Source organism: Dama dama, chromosome 9, assembly GCF_033118175.1.
Source record: "Dama dama isolate Ldn47 chromosome 9, ASM3311817v1, whole genome shotgun sequence".
Classification (NCBI taxonomy): Eukaryota; Metazoa; Chordata; class Mammalia; order Artiodactyla; family Cervidae; genus Dama; species Dama dama.
The window spans coordinates 9,132,377-9,147,738 of NC_083689.1; the positions used below are offsets into that span (position 1 = coordinate 9,132,377).

At 61.9% G+C, this 15,362-nt stretch overlaps 2 protein-coding genes across 2 annotated transcripts; one reads left to right on the forward strand and one right to left on the reverse strand.

Moving 5' to 3' along the window:
- The first annotated feature begins 1,496 nt into the window (after positions 1 to 1,496).
- Positions 1,497 to 12,056, forward strand: CRLF1 (cytokine receptor like factor 1). The gene is made up of 9 exons (XM_061149170.1): positions 1,497 to 1,608; positions 6,440 to 6,721; positions 7,041 to 7,170; positions 7,322 to 7,491; positions 8,527 to 8,684; positions 8,771 to 8,939; positions 10,900 to 11,087; positions 11,199 to 11,241; positions 11,728 to 12,056. The coding sequence occupies exons 1-9, from the start codon at positions 1,497 to 1,499 to the stop codon at positions 11,739 to 11,741; spliced, it is 1,266 nt and encodes a 421-aa protein (XP_061005153.1). The 3' UTR covers positions 11,742 to 12,056.
- A 298-nt stretch (positions 12,057 to 12,354) lies between these two features.
- REX1BD (required for excision 1-B domain containing) lies at positions 12,355 to 14,976 on the reverse strand. The gene is made up of 5 exons (XM_061149794.1): positions 14,831 to 14,976; positions 14,654 to 14,736; positions 14,135 to 14,339; positions 13,203 to 13,282; positions 12,355 to 12,574 (listed from the first exon to the last, which is right to left on the reverse strand). Exons 1-5 carry the CDS (start codon positions 14,930 to 14,932, stop codon positions 12,502 to 12,504), a joined length of 543 nt encoding a protein of 180 aa, XP_061005777.1. The 5' UTR covers positions 14,933 to 14,976; the 3' UTR covers positions 12,355 to 12,501.
- Between the last annotated feature and the right edge of the window lie 386 nt (positions 14,977 to 15,362).

Genomic DNA, 15,362 nt, shown 5'->3' on the forward strand with positions numbered 1-15,362 from the left:
GAGGCGGGAACTCCTGAGCCCTCCTCAGACACTTTTACCCCCTTGGCTAGAGGGAAGGTCCAGGTCTCTAAGGGAACCCCTGAAGGGGGAGATAGAGCCCTTCTTCTCTGAGGGCACATGGCTGTGGGCGGGGCTGCGGCTCCGAAGACTGGGCTGGAGGCAGCCCCAGAACTCTCATTTCAAGCTCCCCCCCTCCCCCGGGGCCTTGGAGTCCAGGAGCCCTTTTATTGTGGGCGCCCGAGTCGGGTGAGGACCGAGAGAAGGAGGGTGAGGCAACGGGGCCGGGAGGGGTCCCGAAACCCAAGCAGTGGCCAAAAATAATAACACGGAGAAGGATCCCTGCGCAAAAAAAGGAAGACAAACTATGCGTCGCTCGGGGCAGCCGGCGTTACCTGGAGTCGGCGGGCGGCGGCCGCCCCAGCGATTACTCACTGCGTGGCGCACCCCACCCGCGGGCCGCTGAGCGGATTTTTCCGTGGGGGGGTGTTAGCGAGTCGGGGGAGGGCCTGCTTACCGCTCTCCTCCTGGGGGATCCCTCCTGCCCCGCACACGGGACCCGCGCAAGCCCCCGTCTCCTTTCCCACGGGGCCCATTTCTCCCCTCTTGCCCACGCGAGAACTCCCTCCCGAGGCCCCCGGGCGCCCCCACAGAATCCTGGCTCGGACCCGCTCGAGGGGGACAGCTGAGCCTGGGCGAGGTCCGGGGACTCCAAGCCTTGCAACTTTTGCTCGGTCTTCCAGCAAAGCCTGGGGCCGAGGCTGCGCGCGCGGAGCACCAGAAGAGGCGGGATGAAATGGGAGGGGGAACGCTGGGCCAAAACCTGTGGGACCCGCGCGCCGAGGGCGTGGGGCGGGACGGAGGGCGACTCTTAGGCCCCCGGGGAGGAAAGGGGCTGGAGATGGGAGCAGGCGGGGCTCAGGGACCGCTCAGTGGGGGGCGGGGCCAGAGCTGGGGTGGGGGCCGGGACGGAGGATGGGGGGGAGGAGCGGACCGGGGCTCGGGGCTGCAGGCGACGCTGAAGGGGCACACGGCTGAGGGCTGGGTGCGGGGAAGTGGGCGGGGGTACGGAGACGCGACTGGGGGCCGCCAGGTCCCAGACTGGGGGTAGGGAGCCTGGAGCTGACAGGGTCGGAAAGGGAGGTCCCAGGTCGGTAAGGGTAGAGTTGGGGGGTTTGGGGCCGCGGGAAAAACGGCGTGTGCGGTGCGCGGCGGGGCGGAGGCCGGACGGGTGGGGCTCGCGGTGCCCTCCGGCGGGCGGGCGGGCGGCGGGGAGGCCGGTGCGGGGCCCGCCGCCCCCCCGGGGCCGGGCCGGGGGCGGGGCCGGGCGGGGCCAGCGGCGCATTAGCGCCTTGTCAATTCGGCTGCTCAGACTTGCTCTGGCCTCCGCGCCCGCGCCCAGCGACGTGCGGGCTGCTTGGCCCGCGCCCTCCTGCGCCCGGCCTGCGCCCCGCGCCCCTCGCCGCCGCCCGCCGCGCGCCCCCGGCAGCGCCGGCCCCATGCCCGCCGGCCGCCCGGGCCCCGCCGCCCAATCCGCGCGGCGGCCGCCGCCGCTGCTGCCCCTACTGCTGCTCTGCGTCCTCGGGGCGCCGCGAGCGGGATCAGGAGCCGGTGAGTACACGGCGCCGTGCTCCCTCCTTCCCGCCTGGGCCGAGAGGGTGCGCCCCGGGGGCAACCGTGGGGGGGAGGGGGCGCGGGCGCCACCTGGACGGCCCGGGAACAAAGGAAGGCGCCCCCGGAGCGGCCCTCGGGGCGCCCTCACCTGTGGGGCGCACAGCGCCGAAGTTCCCTGGCCCGAGGGTCCGGCTTCCGATACTGAGGCCTTCTTACCTGGGCTGCCCTGTGGAGGACGCCCGACTCGGCCCTAGGGGGTGAGGGGCCGCGGCCTGGGACCCTCTGCACGCCGGGACGCGGGGGGCGCACGCGACAGCGTCTGCTGACTTGGAGTCGGGGAGACTGAGGGTCACCGCACCCGGGCGGGGGCGCACGCAGTAGGCGCGCTGGGTGCCGGCCCTGAGCGGGGCCCCCCCGGGTGGAGGGATGAGCCCCGTGAGGAAGGCGGGGCGGGAGGGGGCCGCTCTGGCCGCCTGGCGCGCGGCCCGGGGTCCCCGGGGACGCGCCTCTCCGCGGGCCGGCGCCGCCGCCCTCCCCCGGCGGGACCCCGCGCGCGGGGTTCTACGAAGTCCCCGCCACCGGCGGCGTTTAGAACAGTTCCCGGCCACGCTGCGCCGGACTAGGAGATTCCAGCGAGAGAAATCTTTGTGAGAGAGTGGGTGAGAGTGAGAGGGAGCGGGAGCCCGCGAGTCCGGGCACCGTGGGCCCAGCCTGGGTATGTGGGGGTGGGCAGTCACCGGGAGCCCCCAGCCCCCGCAGGCCGAGAGACCCCCACCCTGTTGGGAGCTCCTGGCCTCCGGCACTCTCCGGGCCCCCACCCGATGCACACCCCCGCCAGGACACCGTCTCCACATCCAGACCCACTCTGGGACACACCCAGAGACACACAAAGGCTCACACTGGCTTGTGGCCCGTCACCCTCGCCCTCGGATGCGTGCACACTGCATCCCAGATGCACATTCTCACACCATCGGGGCGCGCACACACACATTCCATCCCTGACACACACACATTCATGGTCACACACTCTTTCCAAGGGGGAGGCAACGCGGGGCACCCAGGCAGGCACAGCCTGCCCTGGGTGTTCACAGTCACCCTGAGGGCCCCATCCAGGCACGCAGGTCGGCTAGCAGGAGCACAAACTGCTCCCCTGGCGGACCTACAACTGCACAGAGCAGTTTGCAGGCTCCCTGCGGTGCTCCTCCAGAAGGCTCAGGGTCCCGGGTCCTGGGGGCACTTGCTGAAAGCCTAGCATGCCCAAGGCTCCTGGACAGGTGAGGGGCTGCCCCAAGGCCCTCCTCGGATTCCTGACAGCTCTGCCAGGCAGCGGGCAGCACTCATGACTGCCACCTTTAGTGGCAGGCTTTGTTTTCCAGCCAGCAGAGCAACAAGCAAAGGTGTGGTGGGATTGTTGTGTGTGTGTTTTTTCCTTTAAGGGGGAAGAAATTAAATAAAAGATTCTCACACCTCGGCAATATGTTTCTACTTACGGTGTGTCTTAGCACCTGACCAGCAGGCGAGCAGGTCGTAAAGTGTCTGCAGGTACCAGCAGGACAGGAGATGGGGACCCCAGGATGGAGGCCACCCTCCTGCCTTGCTTGCAGAGAATCTCACACTTTTCACTTTTAAAACACATGGTGTTCCTTTTTAATAACGGCAGTGGCTCCAGATTGGGAAGGGGGAGAGGAAAAAACTTTTAAAGGCCCCAGCTCTGCAGGAAAGGGCGGGGAGGCAGGGAGAGGGGGTGGGGTGGGGGGGGATCTGTCCAAAAGCCTAGCCCAGGGATCTGCTTGGGGAGCCTTCTAGGAAGCCCCCAAACCAGGCCAAGCCCCCCCCCCCCCCAACCTCAGTGGACTGTCCCCAGCTGCTCTGCCTGGGCTGGAATGTATGCATCCCAGTTCTGCTGAATGCCTTGGCGCTTTGTTCGTAGAGAGAGCACCAGCCGGCCAGGACCCAGAGCTGGGAGGGGCCCTAATCCCAACAGCTCCTCTGCACTTCAGTGTGTTGGGCCCTCTGGACGTCATGAGCTCATCTCATTCATCTCCCCAGCAGGTAGAATGGATTTTCCTCCCATTTTACGGAGGAGGAAACTGAGAACAGGAGAAAGGAAGCCATTTGCCCAGGTGCTCCAGCTGAGATGGGCACCCACATCCTCAGGAGGAGAAGGCCTCCCCGTGACCTTTCCTGCTGGAGCTTGGGTCGGGGGACCGGCCTGTCCAATCCCGCCTGGCCTTGCCCTCTCGCCCCGTCCCCCGCCCAGCCCCGGGAGGGCAGCTGCAGCTGCTGGCAGGCAGGTCACACCAGCCCAGGCCAGGCGGGTGGGGCAGAGGGGCATTGCCCCCGCCTCCAGCCAGGACCCCCCAGAGCGCCCCCTTCCTGGCCTGGCTCTGGTGGTGGGTGGGGGACAGGAGGGGCGGGACCCACCCCTGAGGGTTGAGGATGGGCCTGGGGTCTGGGCAGGCCTGGCTGTGCCTCCCACCCTGCTGGGGGGGGGGGGGCCCAGGCAGGAAGCGGTGGGTGGGCCGGGGCAGAGACGCTGGCACGCCCGAGTTCATGCCGAAGGAATTCCGAATTAGCGGGCGGCTGGCTGCCTGGGACCTCCGGGGCGGCCCCCTGGCCCCCCGCCCCCGGCCGCCCCCGCCTCCTCGGCTCTGGCCCGCTCAGCCGGCTCCTTCGCACGGACGCTGAGACCTCCGGCGAGCCCTGGGCCAAGCCCCAAACGCAACTGCGATCCCAGGCTCTAGCAAGACCTGGCCCTCCAGGCCAAGTTTGCCCGGGAAAGTCATCAGGGCCGGCCCCGGAACTGTGTCCACCCCATCTCACCCATGTGGGGCCGTGGGGCCCAGCACAGGGCAGCCGCGGGAACGGAGGAGGCCTACAAGGAGACTGGGATCACCCTGTCCTCGGCTGTCAGGGAAGCTGGCCGCCCCCCCGGCCCCTCTGCCCCCCTCCAGTCCCCTCTTACAGCTGCCCTGTGATCCTTTTAAAATAAAAATCCCTCCCCTGCTCAACTCTGGAATGACTCCTCTCTGAAGGTCTGGCCCCTGCTGACCTCATTGCCTACCACCTGGACCCCCGGATCTTTGCACTTGCTACTGCACTGTCTGAACACCCTTTTCTATATATTTTCATGGCTGCTTCTTTCATTTCACGCGCTTCCCTGGGGGCTCAGACAGTAAAGCATCTGCCTGCAATGCAGGAGACCCGGGTGTGATCCCTGGGTCAGGAAGATCCCCTGGAGAAGGGGATGGCAGCCCACTCCAGTATTCTTGCCTGGAGAATTCCATGGACAGAGGAGCCTGGCGGGGTACAGTCCATGGGGTCACAAAGAGTCGGATATGACTGAGTGACTAACTCATTTTATTCACATCTCAGGTCAAATGCCACCTCCCCAGACAGGCCTCTTGGGTCAGTTAGCTGCCACCATTGATTTGTGCTTTATTTTCTCCCTTGTCTGTTCTCTTAGATATTTCTGCTTTTTCCTGCTGCTCCCTTGGATTCAAGTCCCACAAGGGCATGAATTTTGAGTGTCTTGGTTACCATTGTGCCCTCAGGTCCTAACACATTGTAGGTGCTCCTTGAATTAATGAATGAACAAATGAATCCTTACAACCACTGTTGGTGGAGAGAGAGAAACTTTCTCAAAAGTTCAGAGACATAAAGGAACTGGGTCAACTTCCAGGGTGAGCTAAGGGCATTCGAAACCAGGCCAGTCTGGCTTAAAAGTCCCACAGAGTTGTCCTTAAAACAAAATTTTCCCTCTTATCAAACAACCCCATGTGGTGAATACCATGATGCCCATTTCCCAGATGGGGAGACTGAGGCTTAGAATGACATCTAGGACTTGAACTGGGCACCCTTCTCCCTGTTCTGTGCCTTGATTTCCTCCTGGATAAAGACAGTTTCCCCTTAGATTCTAATCTTCAGAAGAAGCCCTGGGCTGCCCCAGTGGCAGTCGGGAGGAAAGGCATCAACCATGGCCTCCCCGAGGTTCCTGTGCTCAGAACCCAGTTCACACACAGCCCAGTTTAGGAAGTCACTTCCCATCTGATCTTTCCAATGGCCCTGAGGACTGTGAGCTTTCTTGTTCCCATTTTGCAGATTAGGAAAACTGAGTTGAGGGGAAGGATGATGATGATGGCCAGACCTTTTGGATGAGGGTTGGGAGCATAGAGCTTGCCACAGTCCCCTTCAGTTCTGGTGGCAGTACAGAGCAGAACTTTAGAGACTGATGAATACAGATGTAGTGTGCCCACCTTCTATTTGGTGACCGTAGGCAAGGGCCTTCATCTCTCAGAGCTTTGTCTTTTTCATCCATAAAATCAGCAGGATTCTAGTAGGGCACCTCTCTTTAGAAGTGCTTTCCTCCCCCTAGAGACATCTACTATGTGTGAGGTTCTGAGGGACATCAAAGAAAGAACACACAATCTGTTATTTCTAGTTGTCAAAAAATAAAATGAAATTTAAAAGAAAAAAAAAAAAAAAAGCAGAGTGCAGTGGTTGTCAGAAGTGTGTGCAAAGTAAGAGTTCCCTGGATCTGAATGAGGTTTGTCACCAATCGGAAAAAGCCCTGAGCAAGTCAGTGAGGAACTGGCTTGGAAGGACTGAGTTGTGGAATCAGACAGTCCTGGGGCTGAATCTCAGCTTTGCCATCAATCTTAGGTTGGTCACTTGACCCGACTGAGCCTCAGTTTCCTTCTCTATAAAATGGGCCACAGTCATAAACAGCTCCTTTGCAGGATTGCCATGTGCCTGGGGGGTCCTAGGATGGTGGAAGGCACAGGGCAGCTCCATCCTAGCCCTGACCGGCGCTCCTCTCTGATCCCAGACACGGCTGTGATCAGTCCCCAGGACCCCACGCTCCTCATCGGCTCCTCCCTGCAGGCCACGTGCTCAGTGCATGGGGACACCCCGGGGGCCACCGCCGAGGGCCTCTACTGGACCCTCAACGGGCGCCGCCTGCCGCCTGAGCTCTCCCGAATGCTCAACGCCTCCACTATGGCCCTCGCCCTGGCCAACCTCAATGGGTCCAGGCAGCAGTCAGGGGACAACCTCGTGTGCCATGCCCGCGATGGCAGCATCCTGGCCGGCTCCTGCCTCTATGTTGGCCGTAAGTGGACAACCCAGGGGCAGATCTTGGGGGCAGCATCTCCCTCTGAAGAGGGGTGTGAATCATGGGCCCTCTGGTCTTGGGCTGAACAGTGGGTATACTGGCACAAGTTGAGGGGCATGGGCCCCCAGGGTGGGCATGAGATCCTGGAGGCTCCCATACACCATCCTCAAGAGAGCTGGGCAGGTGGAACTGCCCACGTCCGCTCTGTCCATCCTCCTTCTGCTCCAAGGGGGGGCCCCTGGCTGACAGCCAACAAGTCCTCGTTCCCCCTGTCCGTGGCCAGCCCAGACCTCAGCCCCCATACCCACTTCCCCAGTCCCCCCAGAGAAACCCTTCAACATCAGCTGCTGGTCCAAGAACATGAAGGACCTGACATGCCGCTGGACGCCGGGGGCCCACGGGGAAACCTTCCTCCACACCAACTACTCCCTCAAGTACAAGCTGAGGTTGGTGGTGGCCCTCGGGTGACGTGTCCCAGCCCGGCTGTGTGTCCTGGGCCGCCCTCTCTGAGCTCCGGGGTCCTGTCTGCACTTCTGGGCTGGGATGGGGAGGTCTGGGGGGCCCCTCACGTGTCCTCCTCCCCGCCTGTCCCTGCAGGTGGTACGGGCAGGACAACACATGTGAGGAGTACCACACGGTGGGACCTCATTCCTGCCACATCCCCAAGGACCTGGCTCTCTTCACACCCTATGAGATCTGGGTGGAGGCCACCAACCGGCTGGGCTCAGCCCGCTCTGATGTGCTGACACTGGACATTCTGGATGTGGGTGAGCCCTGCCCCCCACCAAGGCCGGCGTGGCCCACCTGCAATCCTCACCTCCAGCCCTCCCCACACACACACCAGCCCAGCCATGGCTGCAGCTCAGCTGAGGTCTCATGGACCAGGCTGGTTGGGGATGGGAGGAGCGAGGCATCCACCCACTGGTCCCCAGCCCCCTGCAGCAGCCAGGATACCCCTACTCTGTGGAGAACACCTGGCCTGGCTGCCTCCCCCATCAGCAGCCCAGGTGTGCGGGGAAAGGGCCCCAGGGAGCTGGGAGGGGGCGCCCAGGTCGGGAGGCGCCCCAGGAAGCCGCAGCCTGGAGCTGAGAGGGGGTGCAGGCAGGAGGCAGGAAGTGGATGATCCGCGAGCAGAATTGGGCCTAATCTAATTAGGGTGTTTCTCAGCCCCGAGCAGGCCTGTGCCTTAACCCTTTCAGCCCCTCACCAAGGCCTCAGGGGAAGAGGCCAGCCCTCCTTGCAGCCCAAAGGACTCCCAGAAGGATCCTTGGAATGCTTGCAGCAAGTCCCTCCTCTTGCTTCCCACTTTGTTTCCTCAATTTCTGAAGCTGCTGCGGGCATGTCCCAGTGTCCCTTTGCCCCTAGCATAGCAGTCACATTGAGGACCTTTGTGAAGCCGGAAGGAGCAGGAGGTAGGCAGTGGGCGGGGGGGGGGGGGGGGGGTGGTGTCAAGGGGAGCTTCCCAGGGGTCTGGCAGCCTAAGGGCCCCCTGCACTCCTGGGCATAATAATAATAATATCATCATCCAGGCAGTGTCTGCTTTTTACATAGTTCCCTGAAGATAGGATTATGTTTCTCCTGTCACAGATAATTGTGGTGATAACAGCTAACATTAATTGAGTGCTTCTAGGTGCTGAGTGTTACCCGAATATTATCTAATATAATCCACCCGTCCCAAGTCGGGGGAGGGAGGAGAACGGAAGCAGGTGCCATCTAAGCCACGTGCTCTGGTACTTGGACCCAGAGGGTGCCAGCCAGGTCCAAAGAGATCTTGATGACGAAGGCCTGCCCTGCCCCCCTAGTGACCACCGACCCCCCACCGGACGTGCACGTGAGCCGCGTAGGGGGCCTGGAGGACCAGCTGAGTGTGCGCTGGGTTTCACCGCCTGCCCTCAAGGACTTCCTCTTCCAAGCCAAGTACCAGATCCGCTACCGAGTGGAGGACAGCGTGGACTGGAAGGTGCCTGGCCCCGCCCCCCAGGTCCACTCCGCCCTCCTCCCATCCCCCACCGCACGCCCGCCTCTGACCCTACGCTGGCCGCCCAGGTGGTGGACGATGTGAGCAACCAGACCTCCTGCCGCCTGGCAGGCCTGAAGCCCGGCACCGTCTACTTCGTGCAAGTGCGCTGCAACCCCTTTGGCATCTACGGCTCCAAGAAGGCTGGGATCTGGAGCGAATGGAGCCACCCCACGGCCGCCTCCACCCCCCGAAGTGGTGAGCACCCCAGCAGGGCTGGGTGGGCCTGGGACCAGCACCAAAACAGCCTGAGCCTCTGTTTCCTTATTTCCTTCGGGAGAGTCGAGGTCTCAAACTCTTGGCCCCCCGAGGGGCCAATTGTGGCCCTTGAATTTATTTTCTTAGCCTGTCATTTGGGAAAAAAAAAAAAAGTTTGAACTACTTGCAGACTTTTAAAAACAGTAAGTTTTACCCAAATACCCTAGATTCCCTAGAAAAAAATTGTCTGGAAAATGTAACGGGATGCAGAATTACTCCACAGCCCCTATCAGCAGAGGCTGCCCCTCAAGTCATGGCCCTTGCTCTTTTGGTTGCGCTATCCCCACTTGGCCCATTGCACCCACGTGTACCCCTTCCCTAGCCCCTAAGGGCAAGTGAATATGAGACCCTTGCTTCTCTAAGACCATGGGCTGCCAACTCTCCCTACAACAAACAGGCTTTGGTTTCCCCTTCAGATCAAGGTAGCGGGATGGGATGATCAGAGGCCTGGGTCTGATTCCCTTTGCCATCTTCTTTCCTTTGTGAAATGGTATGAAATCTTACTTGGTATGCCTGGCCTCAGCTTTCCCATCTGGAAAGTGGGGATGACAGTCATGCTTGCCTGAGGCCATTGCCTGAGGGTTAGATGAGAGATAACCCATGGAAAGTGCCCTCATGGTGGGTGCCACCCAAGTGTTTGCAAGTAATAGTTACTGAGGCTCCTATTGCCTGCTCCCCACCATGGTTTCACCCAAGGGAGGCACCCTTTTCTCAGACGAGGACCCCAAGCCCCTAAGAGGTGCAGCCAGCCCCCTAGAGTCACACAAGGATCTGAACGCAGTTCCCTCCAAGTCCAGGCTCACACTCTTGGAATGATGGGGAAACCAAGGCCCAGAGAGGGTCTCAGAGTCAGGGAATGGCAGACCAAGGCTCCAGCTAGTTCCCCAGCCCCCATCCTGGGCCCCTCCAGGTTCAGGGGTGGGCGGGAACAAGCACAGCCAGGAGGGGCTTGAGCCTTGGCCCCTGCTCGTGCCCAGCACCTGCGATTCTTGCACGGGAGCCAGCAGGCGGCTGCGTCCGCTGGGGAGGCTGGGGGAGGCCAGGGGAGGCCGCCAGGGGCAGTGGGGGCCGGGGCTGTGCCAGGGCTTGTCAGCGGGTCCCCGGCATTATTTATGACGTGAGGCCGATGTCCTTATCCGCCGGCCCGCTCAGGCTGCTCAGGACTGGAGGCGGCTGGCGGCTGGATGGACAGGCCGGCCTCCCACCTGGCCCTCCTGGCCCACTCCCCATCCATCCGGCTGTACTCTCAGGCCTGTCCTGGGGACTGTCCCTCCCCGCAGAGTCACTTCGGATTGTCAGCCTCCTTTCATCTCTCTGTCACTCACTCTCTTTCCCTGTGTCCGTCTTTCTGCCTTTTTTGGTTTCTGCGTCCCTACGTCCCCAGCGTCTCTGTCCCTTCCTGTTCTGGCTCCCTCTCCATCTCTCCACCCTCTGCATCTCCTTGGCCGTCCCCCGTGGCTTTCACTCTCCCTGTATCTGTCTCTCCTAGCCTCCAGCTCTTAATGTCTGCCTTGCTCTCTCCAGCTTTCCCATCAGCGTCTCTCTCTCCCTTCCCCTGCCCCCTGCTCCGTTGCGGCTTATCCCTCTGGCCTTGGCCCTTCTCCTCCCCACTCCCCCGCTTTCACTCACACCTGGCTCAGGCCGCAAGAATCGGGTGCCTGGAGATGTGGAGGAGGAACCCCTTCCTCACCCTGGCCCCTGTCTCCTCGGGGGCGCAGCTGGGCTGCAGTGCTGGGCCGGGCCGTGGGGCGGACCCGGTCGCCTTGAAACAGGGACGGGCGGGGGGGCGGGGGGGATCCCCAAGGTGAACGCGGTCCTGCCGCGCGAGGGAACCTCCCTCTCCTGCCCGCGCGCGCCCTCTGCTGGCCGCGCCCTGACGCTGCCGCTCCGCCCCCATTAGAGCGCCCGGGCCCGGGCGGCGGGGCTTGCGAGCCGCGGGGCGGCGAGCCGAGCTCGGGGCCGGTGCGGCGCGAGCTCAAGCAGTTTCTGGGCTGGCTCAAGAAGCACGCGTACTGCTCGAACCTCAGCTTCCGCCTCTATGACCAGTGGCGAGCCTGGATGCAGAAGTCACATAAGACCCGCAACCAGGTAGGGAAATGGGACCCCCGGGAGAGGGGTGGAGGCGTGGGGCCAGGGGGTAAAGGGGATGGGAGGTGGGACCGCAGCCCTCAGACACTGCCTCCTTCCTTCCAAGCACAGGACGAGGGGATCCTGTCCTCGGGCAGACGGGGCGCGGCGAGAGGTAAGGGGCAGCCCAGGTGGGCGGGCAGGCCGCGGGACAAGGGCCCCCCTGGTGACCACGGGCCGCGGGCTCTCCATCCTCAGCCTTAGAGTTGCTGAGGTCAAGTCTTTCCTCCAGCACTTACCTAACACCTACTGTGTGCCTGCCCCTGTGGCCTTTAGCCAAGTAAGAACACCCAGACCCCTTCAAAATGTCCAGAGGGGAATATCGTCCTCAGGAATGAATGCATATAGCCACCTGCGGGGCATGTATGAGCACCTACTGCATACTGGCCCGGTGCCAAGTCTGTTACCAGCAGGACAACCCATGGAATGGATAGATATTACTTCTCAGATAGGAAAACCAGGGCCCAGAGTGGGGCAGCAGCCTGCCGAGGGCACCTAGCTGAAAGTGGTGGGCCCAGGACCTGGACTGGGGCCTCATTTGCTCTGTGGTCCTGGCCCCTCCCAGGCTTCTTGCTAAGCCTGGCTTCCCCTCTGCCTGCAGGTCCTGCCAGATAAGCTCTAGAGGCTGGGGCTGCCCTCCCTGCTGCATGGAGATCCAGGGGCCACCCCCAGGCTGGGGGCCATCTCTGTACCCTCACCTCAGGGTGCCCTAGCCCGGTCAGCAGCAGCAGGGGCGAGTACTCCGAGCTCTGAGGGCCGCAACAGCTCTGGCCTCCATGTGAGGTGCACCCCAGTGGGGAGTGTGGGTGTGAAGGGGGGCTTAGCTTCCCAGAATGCTTGCCAGAGCTGAGTGTGAAGAAGGGTTATTACTCCCCCTACCCAGGACCCCCTCCAAGGAATCTTTTTAAATAAACAAAACTATTTAGGTGCCCTGATTGTGAAGGTGAGTTCGGGGTTAGAGTGGCCTAGGGTGGCGGGCTGCGGGGCTTAGGGGAGGCACATGGAATCCTGATGACCCTTTGGGATGGGAATCTTCACCTCCCAGAATTTCCAACTCTCTCCATGATCTGAAATATCTGGTTCTAAACTCCTTGGAGAGTGGGCTTCAAAACACCAGAGTTTCCACAGTCATGCAGTGGGGGTGGTGGAAGGGACTCTTGCACCCAGCATCCCTGGCTTTGTGGGACCCCACCCCAGCACCCCAGGACACAAGAGATAGTGGAGCAGCTGCAGACAGAAGGTTCTTTATTATGAGAGGTGAAGTGAACTCAGGGAGGGTCAGTGGTCCGGTGGGGTGTGACCCCAGCCAGCTGGTGGTCAGAGCAGGGCTCCATATGCCCCATTTTCCATCTCTCTTGTCCCTGCGGAGCCACCATCACTCGGCAGATTCCGCATCAAACCTGAGGTCCTGGAGAACCTCACTGATCGCTTCCATGGTTTTAATTACCCTACAAGAGTGGATGGGAACTATAAATAAAACCCAGATGGGGCGAATTAGCCGCCGCAGTGCAGCTCCAAGGGGGCTGTAGCAAGCCCCGGGCCCTCCTGCCTGCCGCCAGACCTCCAAGCAGCACTAGCAGTGGGAGGACCACTGAGGTGCCTGGGAGGAGGGGTGGTCCTGTGGGTCAGAGTGGCAGGAGGAAAGGTCACCTTGGGTGAGTGTGTGCCAGCAGGAAGGTGTGCAGGGTGACTGTGGCCGATGTCTAGTGGGTGTGCACATGTGTGTGTCCGGGAGGCGAAAGGCAGGACTGTGCAGGCGTGTGCTGGTAGGGCCTGGGCAACTATGTCCAAGCTCTGAGTCGAGCCATGTGAGCGGGATCGACGGGTGTGAGGTGTGCAGCTGTGTCCTGAAAATCCACAAGTCTGGTGTGAAAGGGCAGGGCATATGCACTGGGGGAAGGTGGGTAGTTCATCTAGGATCACCAGGTGAAGGTTCTGGTGTGCACACCCAACGGGTTGTGTGTGCAGGGTTGGCGGTCGACCTTGCCAGCCCTGGGGCATGCCTGTTTGGGGCTGGGTGCCCAAGGATGCCTCTGCAGATCTAGCATGGTCAGCCCACTGGGAGGCAGCACTCACTTCATCTTCAGCTGGTGCATCTGCAGGCTGTCGTCCTGCCCAGTCAGCTCTGGTGTCCCCATCAGCTGCAGCAGGGCCACCTGGTTGGGGAATGGGCAGCAAGGAGGATGTCATGGTTGGCAGAGGCTGTGCCCTCAGGAGGGAGGGGGAAGCACTGAAGCACCCAGAAAGGCAGCACAAGGGGGAGGAGGGGCAAAGCAGGCAGGACTCTCAAGGGCAGCGGTTCTGTTAACGCTGGAGGAATCTAGGATTAGTTTCAGAGGTGCTCCTGACCAGGGGGGCCGAGTGGGCGGGCCCTAGTCAGAGGGTGTGGCCTCATGTAGGCGGGGAAGGGGACTAAGGGTGAAATCTTAGCCAGGGATTGGGGGACAGGAGTGGTGCAGGTGGGGCTATAAAGTAGGCAGAATCTCTCAGTCTCAGAGACCAGCCAGGGCGTTATAATCCCAATTTGGAAGTAGGCCAAAAACCTAGACTTGGGTTGGCCTGGGAATCCCAGCGGAGAGTGTGGTGCGGGCGTGGCTTCACGTGGCCTTGTATCTCGATCAGGATTGGCTGTGAAGGCAGGGTAGGCCGGGTCACAGGCCCACAACTTAGGCTGGGATCTGGGGTTACTAGGAAGGGGACTTGACCTGGAGTTTCACGGCGCCCAATCTGAGGGCGGAGTAACAGATCCGGGGCACTGGGACAAGCCAGAGCGGGGAGGAGCCCTGGAGAGGTGGGGTCTGGGGCGGAGCGGACTTGTCCTGGATAAAAGTGGGGGCAGAAAGGAGGGAGCTAAGCCTGAGACTCTCAAGTGAAATCTTAATGGACGACTTAGCTGGGGCGTGTAGAGGCGGGTGCTGGGGCGCCAGGGGCGGGGTTTGCAGGGACGGAATGTGGCCCTTCCCCCAAGGGGTGCACCGTGGGCCAAGACCCCGGGAATGGGGCCTCACCGTGGTCAGTCGCGTCTCCTCCAGCTGCTGCAGGCTACGCACGTGACTCGCGAGCAGCGGCTGCGCTCGGGGTCCGGCTAGCTCGGCCTCCACCGCCAGCACCTCTCTCGAGGCGGCGGCGAAGACCTGGGTCACCTCGTGTACGGTGCTCCGGTAGCGCGGGAAGTCGTAGGGCGGGCCGCTGCTCAGGTACTGGCGGTGGCCTCTGCGGCAGGTGGGGGTCCTGAGGCTACGGCCCCGGCTCTCAGGCCCTGCACCCCCATCGACCGCCTGAAAGCCGCCCAAGAAGTGTCCCTCGACCCCAGAGTGTGGAGGACGTTCCGATCCCCGCAGGGTAACCCGAGACGAGCGCACCCCAGCGCATAGGGAAGGGAGCGATCTGGTCTCCCCACTAAGCCCGCTCCACCTCCGACACTGAGGCGCGCGGGGACCCAATTCCTCCCTCAAGGCTCGCCCATCCTCAGAGTGGGCTGAGGGCCGAACATTGGGACCCCTCCCCTCCCATACGCCCACACTCACTCCTCCAGCCGGCGGAAGGCCTGCGCGCGCTCAGCTTGCAGCTGGTGGATGCGCTGCACCAGCGCCCGGATCGGAGCATCTTTCTACGGAGCGGGGAGCATGGCTAGGGCATGAAGCTGGCGCCCCCGGGCCTGCACCGCCCGCCCCACTCATGTTCCCGCTCGGGCTCGAGCTCACCCAGGGCCACACCAGCTCCTCGCGTTCTGGGACTCCAGTGGCGGCCGTATCACCGGGCACCGCAGGGACAGTGGACTCTGATGCGGCCTCCGCTGTGATCATGACTGCGCAGCTCTGGCCCCGCCCGGGATCAGGTTGCTGCGATGCGCCTGGCGCCCCCTCAAGGCCCGGAGGCCTCGGAACCTAGCCAACCTGGAGGAAACCCCTGGGAAGAATGGGAAGCAAAGACTGGAGGGCTTCTCAGGACTGACACCCTCTAGCCAACCCACCCCGTGTTTATTCCTGTCCAGCGCTCGCCTTCTCAAAGTTTTTGATCTTGAATATAAGGTTCTATATACACAAGGTTTTGTTTCTATACAACTGTCAACACCTGACTTCACTTCCTCACATCCCATTCCCACACAACTAAAGAAAAAGCAATCTGGGAAGTGATATTCGTCATTTGACGCCACAAGGTTGTGACAAGAGTGGGATCTGAGCGCAGGTTCTGACATTGGAAAGCTCAAGTCGCTGGAACCCAGCCCACAGCAGA

Coding starts and splice junctions, on each gene's coding strand:
- CRLF1 (XM_061149170.1), top strand. CDS start 1,497: ATGCCCGCCGGCCGCCCGGGCCCCGCCGCCCAATCCGCGCGGCGGCCG. Junction 6,722..7,040: donor CTCCTGCCTCTATGTTGGCC/GTAAGTGGACAA, acceptor CCACTTCCCCAG/TCCCCCCAGAGAAACCCTTC. Junction 7,171..7,321: donor TCCCTCAAGTACAAGCTGAG/GTTGGTGGTGGC, acceptor CTGTCCCTGCAG/GTGGTACGGGCAGGACAACA.
- REX1BD (XM_061149794.1), bottom strand. CDS start 14,932: ATGATCACAGCGGAGGCCGCATCAGAGTCCACTGTCCCTGCGGTGCCC. Junction 14,340..14,653: donor GCCTTCCGCCGGCTGGAGGA/GTGAGTGTGGGC, acceptor CACCTGCCGCAG/AGGCCACCGCCAGTACCTGA. Junction 12,575..13,202: donor ATGCACCAGCTGAAGATGAA/GTGAGTGCTGCC, acceptor CCACTCTTGTAG/GGTAATTAAAACCATGGAAG.